The sequence below is a fragment of the Triplophysa dalaica genome, chromosome 21 (genome assembly GCF_015846415.1).
Source record: "Triplophysa dalaica isolate WHDGS20190420 chromosome 21, ASM1584641v1, whole genome shotgun sequence".
Taxonomy (NCBI): domain Eukaryota; kingdom Metazoa; phylum Chordata; class Actinopteri; order Cypriniformes; family Nemacheilidae; genus Triplophysa; species Triplophysa dalaica.
The window spans coordinates 11,442,235-11,466,710 of NC_079562.1; the positions used below are offsets into that span (position 1 = coordinate 11,442,235).

At 36.4% G+C, this 24,476-nt stretch overlaps 1 protein-coding gene across 4 annotated transcripts; it reads right to left on the bottom strand.

Moving 5' to 3' along the window:
• Positions 1 to 1,399: 1,399 nt before the first annotated feature.
• Positions 1,400 to 23,591, bottom strand: si:ch211-247n2.1 (calcium-activated potassium channel subunit beta-2). Of its 4 annotated transcripts, none has more exons than XM_056734076.1 (6): positions 23,519 to 23,591; positions 8,189 to 8,305; positions 6,717 to 6,887; positions 4,179 to 4,374; positions 2,749 to 3,029; positions 1,400 to 2,621 (listed from the first exon to the last, which is right to left on the bottom strand). In XM_056734076.1, exons 1-6 carry the CDS (start codon positions 23,542 to 23,544, stop codon positions 2,537 to 2,539), a joined length of 876 nt encoding a protein of 291 aa, XP_056590054.1. In that variant the 5' UTR covers positions 23,545 to 23,591; the 3' UTR covers positions 1,400 to 2,536. The 4 variants fall into 4 exon arrangements, with proteins under 4 accessions (XP_056590054.1, XP_056590055.1, XP_056590053.1 ...); XM_056734077.1 differs by lacking the exon at positions 23,519 to 23,591 and adding an exon at positions 22,107 to 22,261; XM_056734075.1 differs by lacking the exon at positions 23,519 to 23,591 and adding an exon at positions 15,545 to 15,796.
• Between the last annotated feature and the right edge of the window lie 885 nt (positions 23,592 to 24,476).

Here is a 24,476-nt window from a genome sequence, read left to right on the forward strand (position 1 = left end):
CAGGAAGTGTGGGCTTTCCTGCTCCAAGATAAGGGAGAGAGAGAGAGATAGCCCTGTTCATTGTGTGTTGAGGCGAAATGGGGCAACTAACTTGCTAAATGTTTTGTCTCAATTGGCTTGCGATAAAGGCTACATCACCTGAACCATCATATCGTGTGCTGTTTATCTATTCTGGGCCTTTATCTTATGAATAGGCTATAATGTATTTATAAATCAGTAAAATTTTACATTTTGCATGTCATTGCAGTGTTGGTGATTTATACTACTATAAAGGCCATTGAATTACCTCTGATGTTCAATTGACTGCATATAATATGGAAAGGTTTGACAAAAGACCGTAAACCAGTCCATCACATCTGAAACAGTCGAAGACCCTGTGAACTTCCTCTCCATATCCCATCACTCTGACTGGCAGTTACTTCAGAGTTATGAGCAACAACTTACTTCACAGACCCAATAAAACTCTTTACACCAGACAGGTCCCATTAGCTGGCCAACAGGACCAATGGTGTTTCACCGCAAACCAAGTCAAACCCAGCAAAAAAATGACATTGCCATCCTCTGCTTTTTTACAACCAAGTTGGAAAAAAACATCATAAAACCTTAGCTCAGACGCTGCCTTAAATTTAAATCAAATTGGTTGAAACAAATTGGCCTTACAAGTCACTTTAAATGACATTATATTAAATTGATTGTAAAAATGTTCTTATATAAGTATAACATTTTATAAAATTAAGTGTACGTTGGTTAAATATAATAGAATAAATCATGAATTGATATGTCAGAAATGAAGTGTAACATCAAAAACGATTGGAGCTGATATATATTTAACAATAACCAAAAGTCTATACTGACTAATTTTATATTGTCAGTTTTGGACATGTATAATACTTACAGGAGGGAAAATATCACGACAGGATGAACAAAATTGTGGTAACACTTTACAATAATGTCCCATTTGGGAAACTTATCACAGCATTAACAATTCTTGATGTTAGTTTAAACATTGACTAACAATTTCAATCAAAAGTAATATCTGTTAACATTAGTTAATGGAGAACTAACTTGCATTAACACATATTTATAAATGTTGTAACAATGTATGTTGTTCATTATTAGTTCATAATGCATTTACTAGAAACATTGCTGTAAAGTGTAACTGAATTATAAATCATAGGTGCGTGTGATTCTTAGCACGTTTAATATGTTTCAAATAATATTAGCTGACCAGGAGGCTTTTATTGTTTTTATTCATTCGCTGTAAAAAACGAGGCACTGTTGATTTGTTTGGCGAGAGACAAAATACATCAAACATGTACAAACAACGTATGATTTAAGGAAACTTCTTAACATAAAACCAGTTCATTGTAACCATGTTACAATAAATACAGAATGCAGATCGGTGACAAACAGATTTATTTCACAGTTGATGTGAAAATGCTACAAACCGCTTGGTACTGTAATCCCTAAATGCTATAAAAATATGTGCATTCAACAGTAAACCTACAAGCACTGCTCCCAAACCCTGTGAGCTAACTCTGCCTGTGATAATATGATGTAAAGTGATAGTTCACACATAAATGAATATACTGTCATCATGTGCTCAACCTCATGTCATTCCAAACCTGTGTGACCTTCTATCTTCTCCAGGTCACAAAAGAAGATATTTTAAAAGAATATCTGTAACCAGACAACACTGACCCTATTGACGTACATGGACATTTCAGAATAATCCTCCTTTCTGTTCTACAAAAGAAAAAGTTAGGTTTTGAATGATACGAGGGTAATTAAATGGTGACAGAATATTGGGGTGAATACCACACAAGCAGTCCTCATCGTTGACCTGCCATCAATAGAAAACCATGTTGCTTGATGTTAGCATGTTTCTCATAACCAAAGTATCAATACAATACTCTATACTCTAATATAAAAAATAAATATTGTGAATTGCCTACGATTCCTTAAAACATTCCTTAAAACGCTGTCTAGGTAGACAACTCACTAGTATTTGGAACACAGCTGGTGAGCTTTTGCTCATTCACACCGTAACTTTAACAGTTTGCTAAAGTGGTTTACTACTGGATTATCTCACAAAAAAGCACTTAGCAGTGAGAAGCCACGTGTTAGTCGCACTTAACAAAAAGACCTTTGGTTTTAACAGAAGTGTTTATCAAATAGCCACGAATGCCAGCAGTCACATGCAGCAGCTGATGGAAGTATGCGGGCTACATTCATTTCTGTGATTACATCAGTGCCGTCGATTCGGCCTTCATGGAATTAAGTCACTGCGGTCGGGTGGTCAGCGAATGTAATCGACACCCGCAATAAGATTGTATATTTTGCTCCTTGCTCAAAAGAAGTTAGGAAATTCCAACTACAACCACTAGGGGCTCTGCTGAGCCAACACAACCTACAGTCAACACAAGGGCCGATTGGGGGTCAGAGGAACACCACGCGAGCCAAAACACATCGATTCTCATGTGCTGGTATCTGTGTCTGTTGACTAATACGTGTACGGTGACATCCTCTGTCACGTTTAAACCCCGTCCTGGATCCCGCCGTTATACTTCCGAGTGCCGACCATGCCTTGAGAGTTTCCTGTTAGAGAGTACAGCCCCATCCTGCAAGGAACACAGCGATTAGAGACCTCTCTCTCTCTCTCCAGCCCATCTGATGTTAGTGCAAATGAGAAGCTGCCGGCCTCCGGTCTGAGCCTGAGGTGATCTATCTCCACACCATCAGTCTCACCTTTTGATACGACCGATCTGCTCGCACACGAATGACAGATACTGAGTGAGCTTCACCATTGCGATGATAAGCATGCCTCCCACCAGCGTGCACGTGGGCCAGAGGAGAGAGCTCACGATGGCCCGCCGGCCATAGAGACGTGTCAGGAGAACGGCGTTGTGCTGCTCTGAAGGGTCGTAGTAACACGAAACCTGCGTGTGCGTCTTTAGCCGCTCTGAGATGTTCATCACGATGGTGTTCATCAGCGTGTGATCCTTGCGACATTTTGGGATATAAAAACACTGTGGGGAATGAAAGAAATACGTTCAGTAGAAATCAAACATAGTTACACCCCAGAATTAAAGAGACCATTCCAAATTTTCGTTTCATGTGCATTTATAGATGCATTGTGGTCATTTCAGTCTAGTTTCGGTTGAATTTGAACTAAATTAAACCACAGGAGTGACAAAGAGATCCAACAGTATTGTGAAAGATTGCATGACCAGACACATTAAAACTCTGATTAAAATCTAAGATTACAACATTATTTTTAAAAAACTTGAATTTATGTACAAATATCACTGTCGTATTCATAAAAGTAAACGTGAACATGTTTTCTTTGCAGTATTTGAGGTCTGAAAAAATACAGAGCATCTATTCTGTTATTTTGACCTGTTTCTCCAGATTTCATTTTCTGCAAATAAATCAAATAGAAACAATTGTTTTCCTTGAAATTTGGGAGAAATATTGTAGGATGTTCACAGAATGAAACAAAAATATTAATTTTACCTAAACACATACCTATAAATAGTAAATTCAGAAAAACTGAAAATAATTTTGAAATGGTCTCCTCATTTATTGCCATGGCTGTATGTATTCCTATGGATTTCATAACATCTAATCCAGATGTAAATACAATATTGTTGTATACAGAATATTTTAAATAATATACAGTATGAACTTTAATGCAAATATAACATACAGTAATTGTACTTAAATTACTTGGAAATCAAGAGTATTTTAATGATAGTAATTAGTGATTTCTTTACACCCATATTGGGGGAAATTAGCATGTTATGATTTCTCTTCTTTAACTCTGTGTACCATAATCCTCATTGATTTACCAAGCAGATAGGAACCTATCATCTCAACTAAAGATTTAATGATTTGTTAATTGTGTAGTCACAGACAATAATGATTAACACTAACTGATCATTATTGCCGTTACAAGTTTATCCAAATACAAGCAATGTAGAACTGATGAAGTAGAGTCTGAAAGCACATTAATTTTCTCCTTTCTCAATCATATATCGACACTCGTGAATTTGGTATAAATGTGTGCTCTTGATTTTTCGCAACATAGTTTTGCAGATTAATGTCATCTCCATTGACAGGAAATGGGATATAGTGTATAGTGTATAGGATATAGTGTAATGCATATGGTCAGGTACCTCAGGGTTGGCCTCATAGACCTCTTCGTTGTGGGAGAGTTTCAGAGCCCTGCCGGTGGAGTTCAAACTGACGTACACCTGAAGACACGGATACCTGGAGCTCTTCCGGCATTCTGAGCCGCAACTGTAGCTGCAGTTAACTTCAGCAACTACAGTAGAGTTCAGCACTGTGCAGTTTGACTCTCCTGTCCAAACACTGAGAGAAAGAAGAGAAAAGTTAAAATATTTCAAAATTTTGGGGTGCCCTGACTCCCAGAGGATTTCTCAATTTATTTTATTCATGTAATAAGTGATGTGGTGACGTGTGGTTCAGTTAAAAGCAGAAGACTGGCCTTTCAGAGTTTTGTTCCAAATGTTCAAAGTTGACATAAATACATCAATTTGCAAACATAAGATGAACAGAAATATCCTATTAACTGCACATTGCAACATAATATCAAAGCTTTGATTCGGAGCCATCATGACAGACCTAGAATTACATCAGGGTCACCATCCATATGCACTTGCGAACATAATGCTGATTTGGCCCTCTGTTGTGATGGTCAACTGCATGTTATTCAATGTCTTTGTGTGAAGGCTCGAGTCTCTCACTCTATGAATAATAAGATTCATGTTCTCTTTTATTCTAAAGGCTCAGCTTCCTCTTTTATTGCCTATGACTGCAGCGTATGCCAGCTCTTTTCCAAATGCAATCTGTAGTGGACCAGTGTGTTATTCGGAATTGGAAGGACCCAATTTCAGCTCCTAGTAATGTTGGCAGTGCACTGTGAACAACAATAACTGTTTTACGCTTCCGGATTACTGATGATGGACAACATTTTATGAACAAGGTGAAGAGAATGATAGGGACTAAAATAAAATTATGGAGCTTTCAGGAGATCAAAGAGCTTTTTGTATATAAATATAACAATGTGTTCTATTCAAAGGAAACATCTGTAATCCCAAGCATTCACAAGCAGGATAGAATAAAACACAATAGTACCTAGAACACAATCTAAAACATGCAATTGAAAAATTATAAGATCAGAAAAGAATGAGAAACTGCTGTCCAGAACAGAATAGAATGACATACAGCAGCATAAGAGAAAAAATATATAAAATAGAACAGAAAGTAAGAAACAGCTGCAATCTACGGATTTTTTGAATAGAGTAGAGTAGGGTAGGATAGGATAGGATAGATTATATTATATTATATTATATTATATTATATTATATTATATTATATTATATTATATTATATTATATTATATTATATTATATTATATTATATTATATTATATTATATTATATTATATTATATTATATTATATTATATTTGAGTAGGGAGGGGTAGCGTAGAGTAGAGTAGAGTAGAGTAAAGTAGGGTAGAGTAGAGTAGAGTAGGGTAGGGTATATTATATTATATTATATTATATTATATTTGAGTAGGGAGGGGTAGGGAGGGGTAGAGTAGAGTAGAGTAGGGTTGGGTAGGGTATAGTAGGGTAGGTTATAGTAGGGTAGGGTAGGATAGATTAGATTAGAATAGATTAAATTATGGTAGGGTAAATTAGATTAGATTAGGGGTGGGGTAGGGTAGGGTAGGGTAGGGTAGGGTAGGGTAGGGCAGGGTAGAGTAGGGTAGAGTAGGATAGAATAGAATAATGACAGCATTTGAGAAATGGCCACAATCTAAAGATTTATAGAAAAGAACAGGATGTGAATAGAATAGAATATGAGAAACTGTTGTAATCTATATTTATAGAATAGAATATAATTACAACACAATACAATGGAATACAATAGAATAATGACATCATTCGAGAAATGGCCACAATCCATAGATTTATAGGGTAGAGCAGGATGTAAATAGCCTAGAATATCAGAAACTTTTGTAATATAGATGTATAGAATAGAATAAAATAGAATAGAATATGAGAAACTGTTTTATTCTTCTGATTCATAGAATAGAATATGAGAAACTGTTGTAATCTACAGATGTATAGAACAGAACAGAATAGAAAATAATAGTATAGAATAGTTTAGCATAGCATAGAATATAGAAATAAATATGAGAAACTGTTAAAATCTACAAATCAAATTTTAATAATAGAATAGAATATGAATTACTGTTGTAATCTACAGATTTATAGAAAAGAATAGAATATGAGAAATTGTTGTAATTTTCAGATTCATAGAATAAATTGAAATAAAATTGAATATGAGAAATTGTTGTAACCTACAAATCAAATTTAAAGAATAGAATAGAATATGAGCAACTGTTGTAATCTACAGATTAGAATACAATAGAATACAATACAATATGAGAAACTGTTATAATCTACAAATTTATAGAACAGAACAGAACAGAATAATGACAGCATTTGAGAAATGACAGATTTACAGAATAGAACAGGATGTGACCAGAATAGATAATAGAACAGGATAGAGAGCTGCCCCAGGTCACTCAAGAACACATGATCAGTATTTGCTATGATATTATTGAGTGTAGGTCTGTGGTTTGAGTCTGTGTGATCCAGGGTGACTGAACATCTTTACCTGTCTGAGTATGAGCGCACCATTGTTATGCCCAACACAAAGTACATCATGGCTGAAAAGAGAATCATGCTGAGGCCTAGAAGAATGGCTCTGTCCTCTCCAGCTTTCAGTGCGGTCACTGTCCTCCTCTTCTCCAAAATATCATACTCACGGATCTTATGATAAATGCTCCTGAACAAGTGACATGTGAAAACACACCAAGACAGTTGAAGAGATTAATGTAAGGTACGTATAAAAATGTAAAAACTAAACTAATAATTATAATATAAAGTATGTATGCACAGTAATGAATCACATTACAAGAAATATCTTAATGTTCAGGATGAATTTGGTGTGTTTCCTTCACTGAACACATAACTCAACTGACACTGGCATGTGCCACTGTTCTATTACAAATGCATAGTTAACTCCCTTGCAAATATTTAGCTAATGATTATTTAATCATGTTTCAACAGCAAGTCATATTGCTTTTGAAGATTATGCATGGTCCTGAAGGCAAGCTGTCTCACCTGTCTATCTTTATCAGTGACCTTTGGATAATTAGAGTACAGTGGTCAAAAGCATCACAAACGACTTCCTATTATTTACGTCAGTATCCAAAATTGGTTTGCTCATGATTTCATGCTCATTCATTATTTTATGCTCATTAAAGTAAAATTATTTTTAACACATCTAAATCAAAATACATGCAGATGAAACTGCAAGTAAAAGTGAGTGAATTCCCTGCATTGAATAAACTATGATGTCACAGTATTAGTGACTACATTTCTGTTGGTGAATATATAATTTACCTTCTTTATATGAACTATGATGTAACAATAAGAGAAAAATCTTTGCATTAAATGTGTTGTGATGCTCTTTGACACAAATAAATGACTTTTCTACAATAGAGGAACTATTATGTTACAGCAGTAGTCAGTAATCTCTGCATTAAATAGACCATGACGCAACAATTGCAAAAATCTCTCCATTAAATCAACTATTTTGCTGTTTAACCAAAATACTTAATACAATTTCAGCACTACATAAACTATGATGTAATAACAAGATTGAGTTAAATCTTACATCAAATAAACTATGATGTAACAATACTAGGGAATCAAATATTTGCATTAAATAAACAATGTATTGTAACAATAACCCCAAGTAACTTCCATTCATAGAATGAACTATAATTTACTTTTCCCTTACATGGGCTATAAAGTATTAATAATAGTGATTTTGATCTGGATTAAATGACTTATGATAACAATAGTGAATTTTGTCTACACGATAAAAATCCTAAATGATTCCTCTCAAAATTAAATGAACATATGATGTATTAACAATAGTTTGTGAATTTCTCTAATTTTTGTTAAGCTTTGCTATGTTTTTCTATGTTTCTATGCTTCTCCCCTGTGAAACCCCATTATACAGTTCTTATACGGTATTCAGACAATAAAGTGGTTTAGTAAGTTTGCATTGTACTTTACCTCCTCCCACTTCCTGATCCTTGAGCTCCTTTGCTTCCAGCCCATAGAAACATTCTTCCAGTTAATCCACTGTGTGAAGCTCTCTGTGAAGAATTCGTAAAGCACTGCTGGGATGACCTGACGGAAAACACACACTTTTAAGTCCACCATGTGCTTCCCCAAACACAGCTCTGCCTGCACGGTTCCCAATACAAACAGCTGAACGTGTGCCTTCAATACCGCCTAAGATACCAACAGCCTTGTATGTCAGAGAATATTCAAGGTTCTCTATGCAGATTCAGCTCTTCATAGGTCCGTTACGAGGCAGATGCCTTACATTTTACATAGTTAAATCCAAAAAGAAAGACATTCAGGCATCCAAGTGAAAAAGAGAAGAGAGTTTAAAAAGTCGAATTTTAATCCTCTGTAGTGAGACGAGCTCGGTCACACGTGGCTAGAACCGACTCTTCGTAAATACTCCAAGCATGGATCTCAGCATCTGGTCCCTCATTTCCTGCCTGTTGGTTCGTTATTGACTATTCATGGGCTGGCGAGTATCAGGATGGAAAATAATAATGAGAGGAGTGAGCAGTGAGGGAGACCATTCACAGCATTGATCCCTTCCTCCAACCCCTTCAGAGAGAGAGAGAGAGGGGGAGAGAGAGTCCCCTCCTTCTCCAACAGCCTGTTGCTGATTGGTGTTGATGGAGAGTCCTGTAGCATCAAGGTGACACAGGTGTTTTAGAGCCACATGCCTGTGACTGACTGAACACTCGTGTCCTCAGATGATATCAGATTCAGAATGGGACCACTTAACATAGTCTACAAACTGATTTAAAGGTATAGTTCACCCAAAAATGAAAAACGATTTCATCATTTACTCACCCTCATGTCAGTTAAAGCCTGTCTGACTGGTATGACCTTTTAGGGCAGAACCCTAAAGATATTTTGAAGTACACTGGTAAACAAACAACATTGGCCCGTATTGACTTTCATTGACACCCCCCAAATCTTCTTTTGTGTTCAAGAGACATAAAGAGTAAGGTTTAAACAACTTGCAGGTAAATAAATGAAATCAGATTTTCTCATTTTGTGTGAACTATCCCTTTAAGCTGAAATGTAAAGTACATATGAACCGAAGACATTTGAACCAAAGGTTTGTGTTATTGCCCGGCACTCGCACTAGAAATAAATTCACGTTGGCGTATGATGTTGTCAAAGCTACGGTGACACATTAGCATGTGATTTTTTAGATAGAACATAATAATGAAAATACAAGGCAGAGATTTTATTGGGAAGATTTCATTTCTTACATTTCCATACAAATATCTTGGAAAAGCGCACACGGTTCAATCAAACACAAAGAGTGTTTAAAACCTAGAAAACCCTAGTTTTTTCTGATAGAAATTATATATTTCTTATTGACAGTGCTTTAAAAAGTTCTGCGGTACTACAGTATGGTACATTGATGTAACCTAATGGAAATACATAAAATGTAGTCTTGGTTACGGTACATTTCAGGGTTTCGAACAATTACCAAATGTACCAATGTATTTACAAATTAGATAATAGTGTGTTAAGTTAGAATAAACATCAAATAGAATAAGTATATTTGTGTTGACTATCTTACATATACAGTGTTGGGCAGCAGAGAGATGAACTAGATAAGAGACTGCGCCAGACAGTAGCACTGACCCAAGAAAACCAACTGTCCCCCTGCTATAAAACACCCGCCAAAATTCCGCAGAGCAGGGCAAAATGCCACCATTGTTGCCAGATATTTCTAGAAAATCAAGCAGTCTAGTATAAACCAGAAAGAAGAGACAAAGTCGAAAACAAACTCAGGAGATAAATAATATTGTTATTTAAAGTGAAGCTTAAACAACTGCTATTTGTGCCATCATTAATAAAATTAGCTAAAATTATGTGGACATGGCAACACAGAGAGGCACTAAGATAACCGCATGCCATAATTTTAATATAAAACAGTCGTCTTTAAAAAGCTTGGTCTCTGGACAGTTGTCAGTATTTGACCTTGATTGGTAAATAACTGATTACGTGAGACTTTTGTGTTGCAAAAATCAAAGACATCTGGCGTTCAACCAAAGCATCTGGAATGTTTATGTGATGTGACTGCGCATCATGGGATTTACTAAACCCATATTGTCACTACAGTGATTTATGAGCTGATGTCTATACTCCACATTACAGCTTGGTGGGAATAACATTGTGAGGAAAAGGCTGGAAACATAGAAGCTACAGGGAGTGGAGTGTGTCAGGAGATGATGATATACTGTGTATTCAAGAAATCTACTGAACACAAAGAGATTCTGTTTTAGTTGTTTTTTATGCCCCTTAATTTGCTTGAAGGATGGGAATGTTTTGTTCCAGGTGGGCTGCTCTTCTGTCATCCAGTCTTTAGCTAAATTACACAGTAATGTTGCCTTCTGGATGCCTGACACTTGAAAATGATAAATAATTATTGCTATTTCCTATCACAACTGTCTGCAGTAGAGACCCAGGTGTCTGAGTGCGAAACCACCTGTTAGATAAAACAACTTAAAGGGACACTTTACTTGCAAATCAAAATTACCCCAAGTTTTACTCACCCTCAAGGCATCCGAACTGAATATGACTTTCTTCTTGAAAAATAATGCAGTCTGAGTTATAATACCACGTATCATTTTCCCGGCAAATGAAAGTGACGAAAGCTCCTGCCAGAGTAGACGGTATCCTATTGAAACAAAACCGGAACGTACGACTCGCCTGCATCATCTCCTGGAAAAACAAGCCTCTGGTTCACGCGCATTCGAGAGATGACTGATGACATCAACGTTAATAGCGTTGTCAATATGGATATTTCTCTTAAACAAACGCATCGATTTGCTTCAGAAGACCTTTGGAAAGACCACGGAACTGTGTCGAGCAGTTCTTTGATCGATGGATGCACTTTTTGGAGCTTCAAAATGTCAACACCCATTCACTCCCATTCTACCGCTTGGAAGAAACGTGGTATTATAATGCCAACAAAGTCATATTCAGTTATGTAAAACATGGGGAAATTTTGATTTGCTAGTAAAGTATCCCTTTAAAGGGATAGTTCACCCAAAAATGAAAATTCTTTCATCATTTACTCAACCTAAAGGCATTTAAACCTATTCAACCTTTTTAACTTATTAAAACGTAACCTACTTTTTTCTTATTTTCTTCTGCAGAACACCAAAAAATATTTTGAAGTATGTTGGTATAAGTGAACAACGGTAGTTTTGACGTGCATTGGTTTTGTGTCCATACAATAGAAGGGAATGGGTTGGGTCCCAATGTTGTTTGGTTATAACCAAACAACATTCTTCTTCTTTTGTGTTCTGCTGAAGATAGAAAGTCATACAGGTTCGAAATGACAAGAGAATGATGACGGCATTTTTCATTTTTGGGTATCACTTTTTAAATAGCTTTTCTTTTTTTATTGCAGACATTCTTACCATTTTTTAGAGAAATAACATTGATGCCGGAAACTTGGGAAAAGTTTTAATTTTCCAATTTACTACTTGTAGAAACATCGGAGATATTTAAAAGTTGTCATTTGTGATTTTCATTCTCATGGGTATAACTATGCTTTTGTGTACATTGAGTGTCATTAACAATGCTGCATTCATTAGCAATGTGATCCTTGCTAACCCTTGTTATTTAACACACAATTACACAACTAATGTTGCATGAAATTATGACTCTAATGGATAAAACTAAGGTAACCTCTTTAGGGCGACATTATTGAAAAGGTTAAAGATGGGTTAAATGAAATCAAAGCTGAATGAATCAATGTCTACCAAACAGCTAACTCAGATGTAGGTATGCCATATGCACAAATACCTGGTATTTACAAATGTGACAAGTAAAAAAAATATCAAAGTTTTCAATGTATCAAATATCCTCATAAATAATTAAACAGGACATTTATGGTGTGTGACAAGCTCATCAATATTCCTATAGTTTTGGGCCTTTGGAGAATTTGGTGCATTCTGGGATTGAAAAAGCATTGAAAAGTAGGCAAATCAATCAAGTTGTCATCTGTATCCGTAATGAAAAACTTAATGTAGAAGCATTGTCATTAAAAGATGCCGAAACTCACTGTCGGTTAATCAATGCCTGTTTACAGGGTCAGACCGATCACAAAAGACGTTTCTTTCATGCTAAAACTCCATTCAGTTACCTCTTTAGATCTTGACAAGTGTTTGTTTTTGTGTTAATTTACAGCTCTCATCAAGCACACATAATGACCTTTTAATGCAGCATTTTCAGCTCTATTACACTAATGAGATTTTTATTTTGCAGTCTATTAACGCTGCTGGCTGGAATGCAAACATTTCTAAACGCACATGTACAAGAGGCTTCGGAATAATAAATGCTTTTTTATGAACAGATGCAAATGCATGCAAGTTTGATTAATGAAACCAACTAAACATCAAACAAACATCATTCTGGCCCTCAAATTGTCTAGGTTTGTAACAAATGCACAACGTGATCTAAGACTCAAAGCTTCAATCATGAATGTTAAACTCTTTGCTAACAAGTGTTGTTTGCCAAAACCAGGTTTTGTGACTAAGTAGGTCTATTTTTAAAGCTGAATTACTAATTTACACATAATTGGTTCCTGTGGAAGTCCCCTCGCCATTTAGGAGAAAGATGGGAACAACAGAACAATTTTGGGTTGTAAAGGTCAACTGGAAATGCTTCCGTTGTGGTAATCGAATCCTCAACTTTTTGCACTGCAAATACAAAGCTCTACCAGTTGGCCAACATGAAAAATGCTTTAAAAACTAAGCACATAACTTAAAGGGCTAGTTCACACAAAAACTCACCTTCATGTCATTTCAAACCTTTATGACTTTTGTTTATCCGCGGAACACAAAAGAAGATATTTTGAAGAAAGCTGGTAACTGAAAAGCATTGGCACCCATTCACTTCTATAGTATGGACACAAAACCTATGCAAGTGAATAGGCACCGGTTACCAACATTCTTCAAAATATCTTCTATTGTGTTCTATGGAAGAAAGAAAGTCATACAGGTTTGAAATGACATAAGGCTGAATGAATGATGACAGAATTTTCATCTTTGGGTGAACTAGCCCTTCAACATCCATAGCTAGCAGATGGCTTTTACCATGTCTCACAAACAACAAACCATTAAGCATCAGGTCTGTTCATGTTCACGATGTTCAATTCAACAGAGATGCTCGGCAGAAAGCCGGAGAGCTCAAGACATTCCTGCACTAAGAACTTGAAGCAGATGGTGTAAGAGGACTTGTGTGTATCCGCAAGACTTCTGTGTTGGAAGGTCAGTGTCTCTTTCACGACTACACAGCAGCTGGAGTCTGACATCACTACAGCAAAACATGCTTTACATTTTACAACGTGAAATTTACAACCATCAGTTCCACGATTAGCTTTAAATGTGTGTGAGGGGGTTGGAATGCTCTGCTGTTGGGTGCGTTTGACAAGCGAAACTATCTGTAGGTCGTAAATATTGGTCGACTATGTGTGTGACTACAACAACCAAAGTCTTCGCTTCAGTGTCATGGTTTGCATTACAGGGCAAACAGGAGAGTTGCGTGTTGAAAAGAGGGTGTCTGGATGATAACATTTATTACCCCAGTAAACACATCCAAGTAACTGGCTGACTCGCTTGTGGAACGTGGTATTTCAAGTCTGACACCAGCTGGATGCTATTTTGGGTCGTGATTCAAGAGGAGCAGAATCCAGATAAACACAGTGATATATGTAATTATTGGGCTTTTTTTACTTTAGCATCCAGTGAAAATATCCTATCTGGCACAGAGCTTTATACACTTGTTAGGTCAACCTGCATAAGCCCCCCAAAAAAGACTTGCTAGCAATTTATATATTTACAATTTTTTTTCTGAGATTTTGGGGTTTTGATCTAGAATCAGCTTGCATTTCAAAGATTTTAGAAGAGTGCAAACAATTCCATTTTGTTGAATTTGTCTTAAAGCGGCCCTAAAGCAAAAGGTTAATGCCAATCGCAAATTAATCTTGAGTACCTATAGAGTAGTAAAGCATATATCGTATCTTCAAAGAGTATTTACTTTGATCACATTTATAAAAGATAGATACAGCTGTACGATTACTTCAGAAATCATACGGTGCGTGCAGGGGGGAGGGGTAGACTGAAATAAAGCACATTGCCAACAAAACACAGACATCAGTTTCACTCACTGCATGCAGTTCATGTTCGGCATCTTTTAGCGCTGGGACGGCTCCATATATCAGTTTCAAACGATCTCCAAATCCAGCGTTATATCCAAAGTTAATATAACTTACATCATCCAGATGCAGTGAACATACAAACTGAACCTGAACTTCGTGAACATATGCTCTCTCTCTCTCTCTCTCCTGCACACAAGTGAAATTGATGTCCGCGCATGCTCCTTCTCCTGCTCCCCATGCTGTCGCATGCTTTTTCAGAAGAATTGTCCAATAAGGGTTTAAAAAAACTTTCCGAAACCTATACAATCACTGGGTAAATAATCACTATTGAGCACAGAAATACATCTTAATACGCCCAACTCGTTTTTTAACAAGTTGACCATGTTAAGCATGAGAAGACAGCACGTTTAACATCGTAAAGAAGTCAGAATATATGAAACACCGTTGCAGCACCCCTTTCATAATCAAATAACAATATACAAACCAATCTCAAAACAACTCCTTCACCGAAGCCTGTTGCAGGAACAAATTAGATATGCAGAGCTAAAAAAGTCTAGGAAAAGCCTGGTATAGCCAGGTTTCGCCACAGCTTTCATTTTTTTTTGTATTTCAAAGAACGTCTTTGTCGTTTCTTTGAAAAGAAGCGTGGCTCGTACATTTGAGTCATTACACTGTCAAGTCAAGAGGAACTGTCTAATCTATTACTTAGCTCTTAAACACACACCGGTCTCACATCATCTTTCACATCCTGAACTGTACGGAGATGTTCAATCAATGGTTCACAGAAGAAAAAGAACATCAATGGTACAACAAGGCCCATATTTCAGATCTCGTACATTCTGTCTGAAAGAGTTTTAGTTCATCATTCAACAACATTATCAAAGGTGTTTTATCACTCTACTTACAGTTCGGGTAGAGAAGGTTCAGGTGAGGTCAGCAAATCTTTGCTCAGCATTGACAGAGTTTCCATAACGCAGCTAGTTTTCTTTTACCATCAAGACTAAATCCTTCTGGTTTTTGTCTGTGGTTGTGCATTATTATGAAATACCTCGAATCACAAAGCCTTCCCCGGCAGTCATCACAGTCAACATCAGCCTTAACATGAGTGTTCTTATATGATCAGAGATGTGCAAACAGATTATTTAACAAACCTGATGAACCAGCTATGAGAGATTGACATGGAGAGCGGGTTTGTCAATACCGCTTCGAGCGAGAAGGCAGAAAGCTTATGACAGCAGCCATCAATTGCCGATTGTAAAAACTGGCTGTTTTCCTCCAGCTCTGTCTCTGGTCAGAGATCCAGTCAGCAGATTGTTAATCACGGTCACTCGTACTCATTCAGACTACCATAGAGTGATGACACACAAACAACTGGAATAAATCACAAGCTGAGTCCACAAGACACGCACAAAACAAGTCATGCAACATTAATTTGTTGTTATGGGTGTGGTGGTACAGTCAGTCGATCTATGTTTTGGTGTTCTCTTAAACATTAAAATAAAAAGTAAAAAGCATTAAGCAGGATATATATTTCTGAGGATATATGCAGTATAGAATTTATTTTGGAAATTTGTTTGATAAATCCAACATAGTTAAGGAATAGTTCACCTTCAACATGAAAATTATGTCATTATTTACACGGCCTCTATGACTTATATCCCTTTAAGTGAGGTGTGACTAAAACAAGAACATTTAAATTTAAAGAGTTCTGACCTTTCCATCTTAAAAGTTTCTAATTGTGGCATCTACATTTTTAACTGACGGTTGATTGTGCCAAATGAAGTCCAACAAGTCACATGAAAAGTTTGAGCAGAGGTCTGATTTAAATTTACACTTTTTAGTCATTTAGCAGACGCTTTTATCCAAAGCGACTTACAGGTGGGGTAAGCAATGGAAGCAATTGGGACAGCATAAGGACAACAAAGGCATAAGTGCAATCAAAAAAGAAGACTGGTCTCATATAACCTAACACAGTATACAGAGCTAAGTTAGAGGGTTTTTTATATTTGCATTATAAACTAGGAAGACACATTTTATTTTTCTTCTCCACAGTGTCTTGGATTGCACAATAACTTGATGGGTTTGGGAGATTGAACTTTTTTTGTACATTGGCAATTTCAGCATGACATTTTGTGATATGGATGTGACATATAAATTCTCAGAGAATGTATTTGTTTATATTTTACTAAACCTCTGATGGTTTAGAAATCAAAAAGATATCAGTCTACAAGTTTTCTATTGTAAAAAGATTAATAAACATGTGCTATGGATGTAATAAAAAAGGAAATAAAAAAATTCCGTGAATGAAAATGTACAAATCAGAAGCAAAAATACCCAACCAATGGAGAAGGTATGGATCTTTATAGAACGTAAAATAGTTATTTTGTTATTTTAATTTTCATGTGACCATTTACGAGGAATATGGACGGTTACAGATGGTAATTCAATTTTGAAAGTAGATACGTAAAACAGGCTTAAATATGCTTTAAAACTTTGACAGAGACTTCACATTTAAACCAAAAACTGTTAATATTTGTGCTATCAGTATTGTGAAAAACCTTCATACTGTGAAGTACTTTTCATAACTTTCATACATAGGCCTAACTTCAAACTTTTTTTCATAGTAAGATTGACATTTGCATGAAGTTGCCCATATGTTAGAACACATGCTGATTATCACAGTTCGCCTACAGTCAATAAACACATTCCCTCCATTAGCTGCACTATGTCTGAACAATCAAGTTAAAGTCTAAAATAGAATAATGACATTTAACTGTAGCCAACATTTCAAAGTTTTACCTTGCAGTAGTTTTAGTATACAGAATGTTCACAACAGTTTCATGCATGTCGCTGCCAAATTTGTACTACTAACTTTAAATGGGGTCCAACTTTCCTCTGTTGTAATGGATGCCCTGCTTGTCCTCTGGCTCTCTTTGAACCTCAGAGAGTTATTCTAGTGTGAAAGCTAGTCTAATGACAGCTCGTGTCAGACATTAAAAAGATGGTAGACCAAAAATAAAAGACCTGTCATCATTTCCTCATCATCACGTATTGTTGAACAAACGGACATCAACTAAATGCACTAGATGTTAGTCTCTCTTTCAATAAATTGCTAAATAGGTCTACGTAACAGACGTAAGAGAGATGCCAACGTGTAAAAACCTTCTGTAAACCCAGACATGTACTTACAGCTGACAAGTTAAACATACAAGAGGTCAATGACCGGTCTGAATCATTCCCGGAGCCAGACAGCTAAAAAACATATAAACAAAAGACTCTCTTGTCTCCCCACCGAGCCATGGTGAATTACAATAGCCAACCGGATCATATCGTGTTATTAACTGATCCTGTTTGTTTTTGTAGTTCATTCGAAACCATTTCCAGCCAATTAAAGGTCATCTAAAGCAAATCTCTTCATTATATATAGGCTGATGGTGACCCGGTGGCCATCTGAGCAGTATTAAAAGATGCTCCTTGTGTTTAGGCGTGTGTGAGACGGTTTGGTGCGTGAATGCCCCTATGTTTTATGTGCAGGTTGAAGGGTGTGTCTCCGGTGGCCAAAAACGCTCGAACCCTGCAGAACATGAAACCTAAGACGAGTAAATGAGCTTGTGCACTTGCTCCCTCAAAAGAGCCTAAAGAATTTTTCTTAGAAGTCAATGTGTGCTGTCACACATAGCTTTTTGGTGCTGTCAGACCTTTGGTAACTATCTAGCTATACATGCTTTCCCAATATATCTCCGAACAGTTGCACATCATCGCCTGCGCTAACAGACCTTTAGTGACAAATCCTGGGCAGGTCAGGTGGAAATATCTGACATACACAAGGTCAAAATAATTATAGCGTTCTGTCAATGAATAGATTTCTCTATGAACTAGCTCGAATGGTGTACACACAATTGCTTAAGGCAAGCTTTAGGGACAGCTTTAAAACAAAATAATATCAATAGTACTTTGTGCGTTCTAAAACCCTGTTGCAAAGGTCAGAAAATGTCACGTTTCATTTCCATTCAAAAACACTTTCGATTCAATGCGATGAGGGTCTTTTGTACTTGTTTGACCCCCTTTAGATGATTACTGCTAGACCAAATGTTGGTTTGACCAAGACCAAAATGTGCAGGAATTGTGAGCTGCCATGATGTAGGGTGGCTGCCATCAGATAGCACTTCAAAGCTGTCTGTGCCCATCCAAGAAGGAAAGGCTGCGATAAGAGCCTCTGCTTATTTAAATATGCTCGCTGACTGCTAGTATAAATTTGCTCAGTTGCATAAAACATGACTTTTATGAAGATGAGGACAATTAGGTCACTGTATTGAGGGTTTTCATCACTTCAATGCAGTACACTGTCATTTCAGAGAAATTTTGAAATTAAACAATAGCCAACAGATAAACCATGTTTTCATACAGTGAAGTTGCCGGTTATAGCTTATCAGTTTCATATGAGAAGAAGACAAGAAACATCTCCTGAATTTCTGAAGACGTGTCAGTAGTGAGTAAAATTTTGCTCATATGATATGAGTTTTAATATGAACTTAAATACTTTACTTCAAAAATATTCGGAATTATTCTATCCAAACTATTACACGAAAAAGAGCGCTTCACACACAGATCTTAAGTTAAAATGCACTGCTCCTGTGAGGGACTGTACATTTTTTAATAGACGAACTTCAAAATGTGTACCGCTTATACACAACAAACATTAAAAATCAGTTCGACTAAATGTGCTTATAGTTTAAAAAGAGTTCGGGAGTTCAAGTAGATTCTTTCACACTGTATGGTCTTCAATAAAAACGCAAGACAAAACAGGATTTACAAGGACTTTTTACCGAAGTGTTGACAGAAATCTGTTGGAGTATATCATGTGGACTACATTTATCATCTATGCTTGATGTAAAGTAGGTATTTCTTCCACTAAACGAGTAAAAAGGCAGCTTTAGCACGCAATCTTTAATAGACTATAATGTTGAAAGTGACCTATATGTTTATCAGATTAATGGACAGCTGATGATACAGCAGCTTTATAATATGTGCAACGCGTGCAGTTAGCGGTCAATGTTTTTTAACCACATCTTTAAATAGCACACAATCGACATCATGTAAAGAAATTGAAAACCCTTCATCATTGTCAAATTGCTCATTGGTTTACTGTCACAACTGAATCAATAAAGTTGCTAAATATCCATCGTCACGTCTAGTATTAAAATCACCATCCCATTCCTCTATAAAGTAGTGGACCGAATGGTGATGTAGTGTATAAGCGCTGTCAGTGTGTAAGTTCACATTCTGCAATAAATTAATGATTTGAAACACAGCAAGTTTCTCCCATCTTTCGCGCAAAGCATCATGGGGTGTAGGAAACTTGTGTATATGTCAACAGTATTCACATCTGTGAAGCTATACCTCACCCAATAATGAAAGCTCTGTCATCATTTACTCCTTTGAGTTGTTCCAAATCTGTACACATTTCTTTGTTCTGATGAGCACAGAGAAAGATATTTGGATGAATGCTTATAACCAGATACATTTTGACTACAATAGTAGGAAGAATTGTATGCAGATTGATTTATAACAACTCAAAGGCGAGTAAATGATGACAGAATTTTAAATTCTTGGTGAATTATCCCTTTAGCTTATATTTACATGACATTGGCCGATGCTTTAATTCAAAGCGAGTAGTGATGCACCATACTATTGTGGCATGATAAGCATGAGAATTTAACTTTAATCATGATTATTCTGTCGGTTTAAAACTTTTTTATTTTACTTCTGCCCTTTATTACACTTTAAAGCCAATTAAAACATCTTCCAATTAAGACATTTACATTTACATTTAGTCATTTAGCAGACGCTTTTATCCAAAGCGACTTACAAGTGGGGGATTTACAAGACGTGATGATGCTTTGTGCTTGCTTATTAACACATTAATATTGAGACAATTATGCTTGAATAAATTGTGAGATGCAGAAATCGGTGTCACGATTAAAATACCATTAATCCTGAATCCCTAAATGAAAGTGAAAAGGCTCTATGTTTGATGCAGGGTGATGACGTAAATCCACTAAAATCTCAGCCGGCTTAGCCACTTCCGCTCTCATAGGGCTGTTATTTGTCACCAAGTGAAAAGGATAATTACACAAAAAATGACAAATTTCAGTGAACTCACAGCACTACAAGTCAGCTTTGTTCAGTGCATCTGTGATCAAGTCTCAAGTGCAAACGTTTACTTTCTTTTATATCTTATTTGTGAATAGCTTGAAACGGATAGACTGAAGCCTTTCCCCACTTCGGTTGTCGATGTATGATGTAGCGTTTGGATCATTTGACTAGTTGACCGTAATACTATGTGCATCTTGAGTGAAAACGTCATTGTTCCCTATTGAAGCTATGTGCGCCGCATGTAACTAAGCGGACTGTGACAAAACGTGGTAGCGACCGTGCACAGTCTATTCAATGTGCATTACTTTTAAAAAGTTCAGGATCTCTTATTAATTGCTTTTAATATTGTTTCTACATTGCGGGATACTACAAAAATCAAAACAGTAATGTAATGACACAAAGATGTGTTCAGTTAATCACTGTGTAATTTCAGAGTGTAATACAAATCAAAGCTATGTTATACTTCATAGTCTTCAAAGTAGCCACCATTTGCCTTGAATTTGCAGAATAAAAAACGCCATTTTCTTCAGGTCTCACTCCGAGATGCTTTTTAGTTAGTTCCCATCTACGCTGGGCTCTTACTGGTGGTCTTTTCCTCATTATTTAGTTAATATCATCCATTTCAACATATTCATTAAATAAAATCGTTGTTTTATAATGAAATAAATTATGAAATTTGCATATTTTTGTCTAAATATTAAAGCAAATGACCTTAAATCAAAATATACATTTCAGTCAAGTGATCCTAAACTTTTGAGTGGTAGTGTATATAACGTGTCCCTGCGAATCGAACCCATGACCTCTGTGCTGCTAACACAATATTCTCCAATTGACCTACACACAGTGTAGCGACATACTGTCTATATGCAAAACTACATCTGTTGGCTGTTGGCACTGACATCCAATTATAAAGCATGAGGAGCCGCAACAACCCCTTGTGTGCTAAGTGCTAATGGGATATGGCTTTGCTGTCTGCCAGCGTGGGATTTGGTATGGTAGCTGTAAACACTGGCACCAGAAAGACTGTGGGCTCCTATTCCACACGGGGAAGGTCAACCAAATAGAAATACAGATCAAGAGGTCAGGGCAGCATTTCACACAGCCTACAGTCACACCTGGAGAATGAGTGCTCCCTCAAATTTCCCAACAGCAGAGAATTGTCTGTTTTATGATAAACTAGAATGGATGCATTTTTTCATTTAATGAAATTAAAGGGGAAAAAGCCCCAGCGTTACATTGTTCGAAGGTAATGTTGTAACAGCCAAGCAATCATAGCTTTTTTCAGCGACCCAAAGTTTGATAAAAAAAGTCAAGACTTGACTAAATGATGGAACGCCTTGGTGTCTTTAGGCAAGAAGTTTAATATCTGTCTTTGTTCACACAATTTATTTTATTTTATGATGATGTCACGACAGACACACACACACACAATAAATCACTTTATAAAAATGATCGAAAGAAAACATTTAACTAACAACTCAAATTTAAAGAAAATGGCTCCCCATTTCTAAACCAAACCTTATCTCTTCACCCGAGGTTCACTAAAACTGTGCCTACCTTCAGTTGTCTTCGTTCTCTTTCGACTAACCAGTCAATGATTTCATTCCCAGCAGGCGGCTGTACCTGTCAGTGACAGTTTAAAGTTTTCTGCAGATGTTCTATTGGTTAAGCCTGTTTGTGAGGAGCACCATGAGCTTCAGAGACGTGTTAACTCTGAGTATAAGCCTGTCTGCTCAAAATGTTTCAGATGGCTGCTGGTGAAACAAGAGTGGCAGGCACAATAGACTGACTTGCTCTGTCATGCTTAAAATTAGTCAACAAGTATCTGTATGTCAATACACACACAGACACACAACTCCTGGCAGTGAGAGCCAGTCTAATTCTCTGGAAAAAATCTGTTAAAAGGATAGTCATCATTTACTCACCCTCAAGTTGTTCAAAACCTGTATACATTTCTTTGTACTGTTAAACACAAAGAAATACATTTGGTAGAATATTAGCAACTGAGATTTCTGTGGCCCCATTGACCACCGTAGAAAGAAATTATTGAATATTTATTTTGTTCTGTTGAACACAAAAGGTAATATTTGAAGAATTTAGGAAAACAAACAGTTTGGCACCTTTGACAACCATTTTAATGGTGCCCCAGAAGTCTCAATTGCTAACATTTTCCCAGATATCTTTCTTTGTATTCAACAGAACAAAGAGATTTTTGGAACAACTTGAGGTTGAATCATTCATGACAGAATTTTCTTTATTGGGTGAACCATCCCATTTAAGTATACACTTCAAACATTGGTCTAAATATCAGATTTGGTATTACTTTTTTGTAAAGTAAATTTATTGTGATTATTTATTTAAAGGTGCAACTCAATATAAAGAATATTGTTTTGATATGGTCTGAATTTGGACTGCTGTTAACATCTGTCATCAAAAGAAATATAGAATAAAATGAAATAAACAAAGTATTTTTTCCTAACCTGCATTTGATACTTGTTAAAGTATTTTTTTTAACATTTCTGGCACTTGCTATCTATTAGTTGCAATGATTTTTTTAGACAGATACACTAAAGTGACCCTTAGGACTCTTTTTTGAATTACTCTGCCATCTAGTGCTTAGTCTTCAAATTGCACGTGAGTCTTTAAATCTAAATGCTGTCAGAAAACTTTGTGTTTTAAATATTAATAAATGCAAAATAAAACCCAGAAATAATCATTCAACCTCAAATAATAAAAACAAGTTTATAGAAAAATACTGGAAGTAACTCTGTTGGCATACTTGAGTTTGGGGAAAACAACTTTCTGAAGCCCTTATCTTAAAACACTGCTTCCTAACCATATCCTTTTGGAAGAGAGAAGAAATCAACAAACCAAAATATCCCCAGATAAAATCATGACAGTAGAAAAACAAGACCAGAAACTCAGAGAGACAGAAAGAAAAAGATGAAATAAGTTAAGAAAAACCTTACCCCTGTTCTCTCATATGTCCTCTCATGTATCTCTCTGACTGGCAATAGTGTTATATAATGACGGAGAACTTTGTGTTGCTCTAATGAGGAAAGAATTGAAGGAAGTATGCAGCACTTCCGACATGTGTGAAGAGAGGCAGCACTCGGGTACTGAACTGAAAGTACAGACTTCAGTTATAAACGATATCTGCAATAACAAAAATCTGAACAGGGACTTCTTTGGCCTTGAAGTTTGGAAACTGTCTTAAAATTATTGACCGTGTGGACATCCTAAACATACTAACAGCTTCAACAATCTCTAACTCAAATTCTCTACCCTCTCAGCATAACCTCTGGTATCACAAACCCCAAATAAGAATTGAAAAGAGGATTTCACCTACAGATAGAGTGGGCTGTCCGGTGTCCGGCCATACTCAGGAGGTTCTGTCACTGGGCCTGATGGCTGGATTTTCATTCAGGTTCAACCACAACCGAGTATATATATATATATATATATCACTTCTCACAGAAACTTGTTAAAAGAGGTAGATCGCATCACCAAAGTATATGGCTTTGTTTTAATAACAAACCATCAAAAGTAATAATACAAATATAAAAATAATACATAATATATGAAAAGTCTTCACAACGATGTTCGGCCTCGATCCACGTCTTGGTTCCCCTTTTATAGAGTCCCTGTTATACAGAGGGGCCATGTGCCAGGACATTTCTTATTTGGGCACCCCACATAGTGGAAACTATTCTAGACATACATTTTCTACCTAAGCATAAACAGATCACCAATGTACGGACACCTGTTTATCACAATGTAGATAAGATCTTGGGCACTGTAGATGACATCTGGTTCCCCCCACAACTGAACATATACATTTAGGATTCTTCATACACACAAAATATGTTTTAATGCAAAGCGGTTCACCACTGAACTTTTTACCCTTATTCGAAATAACACTCCCTT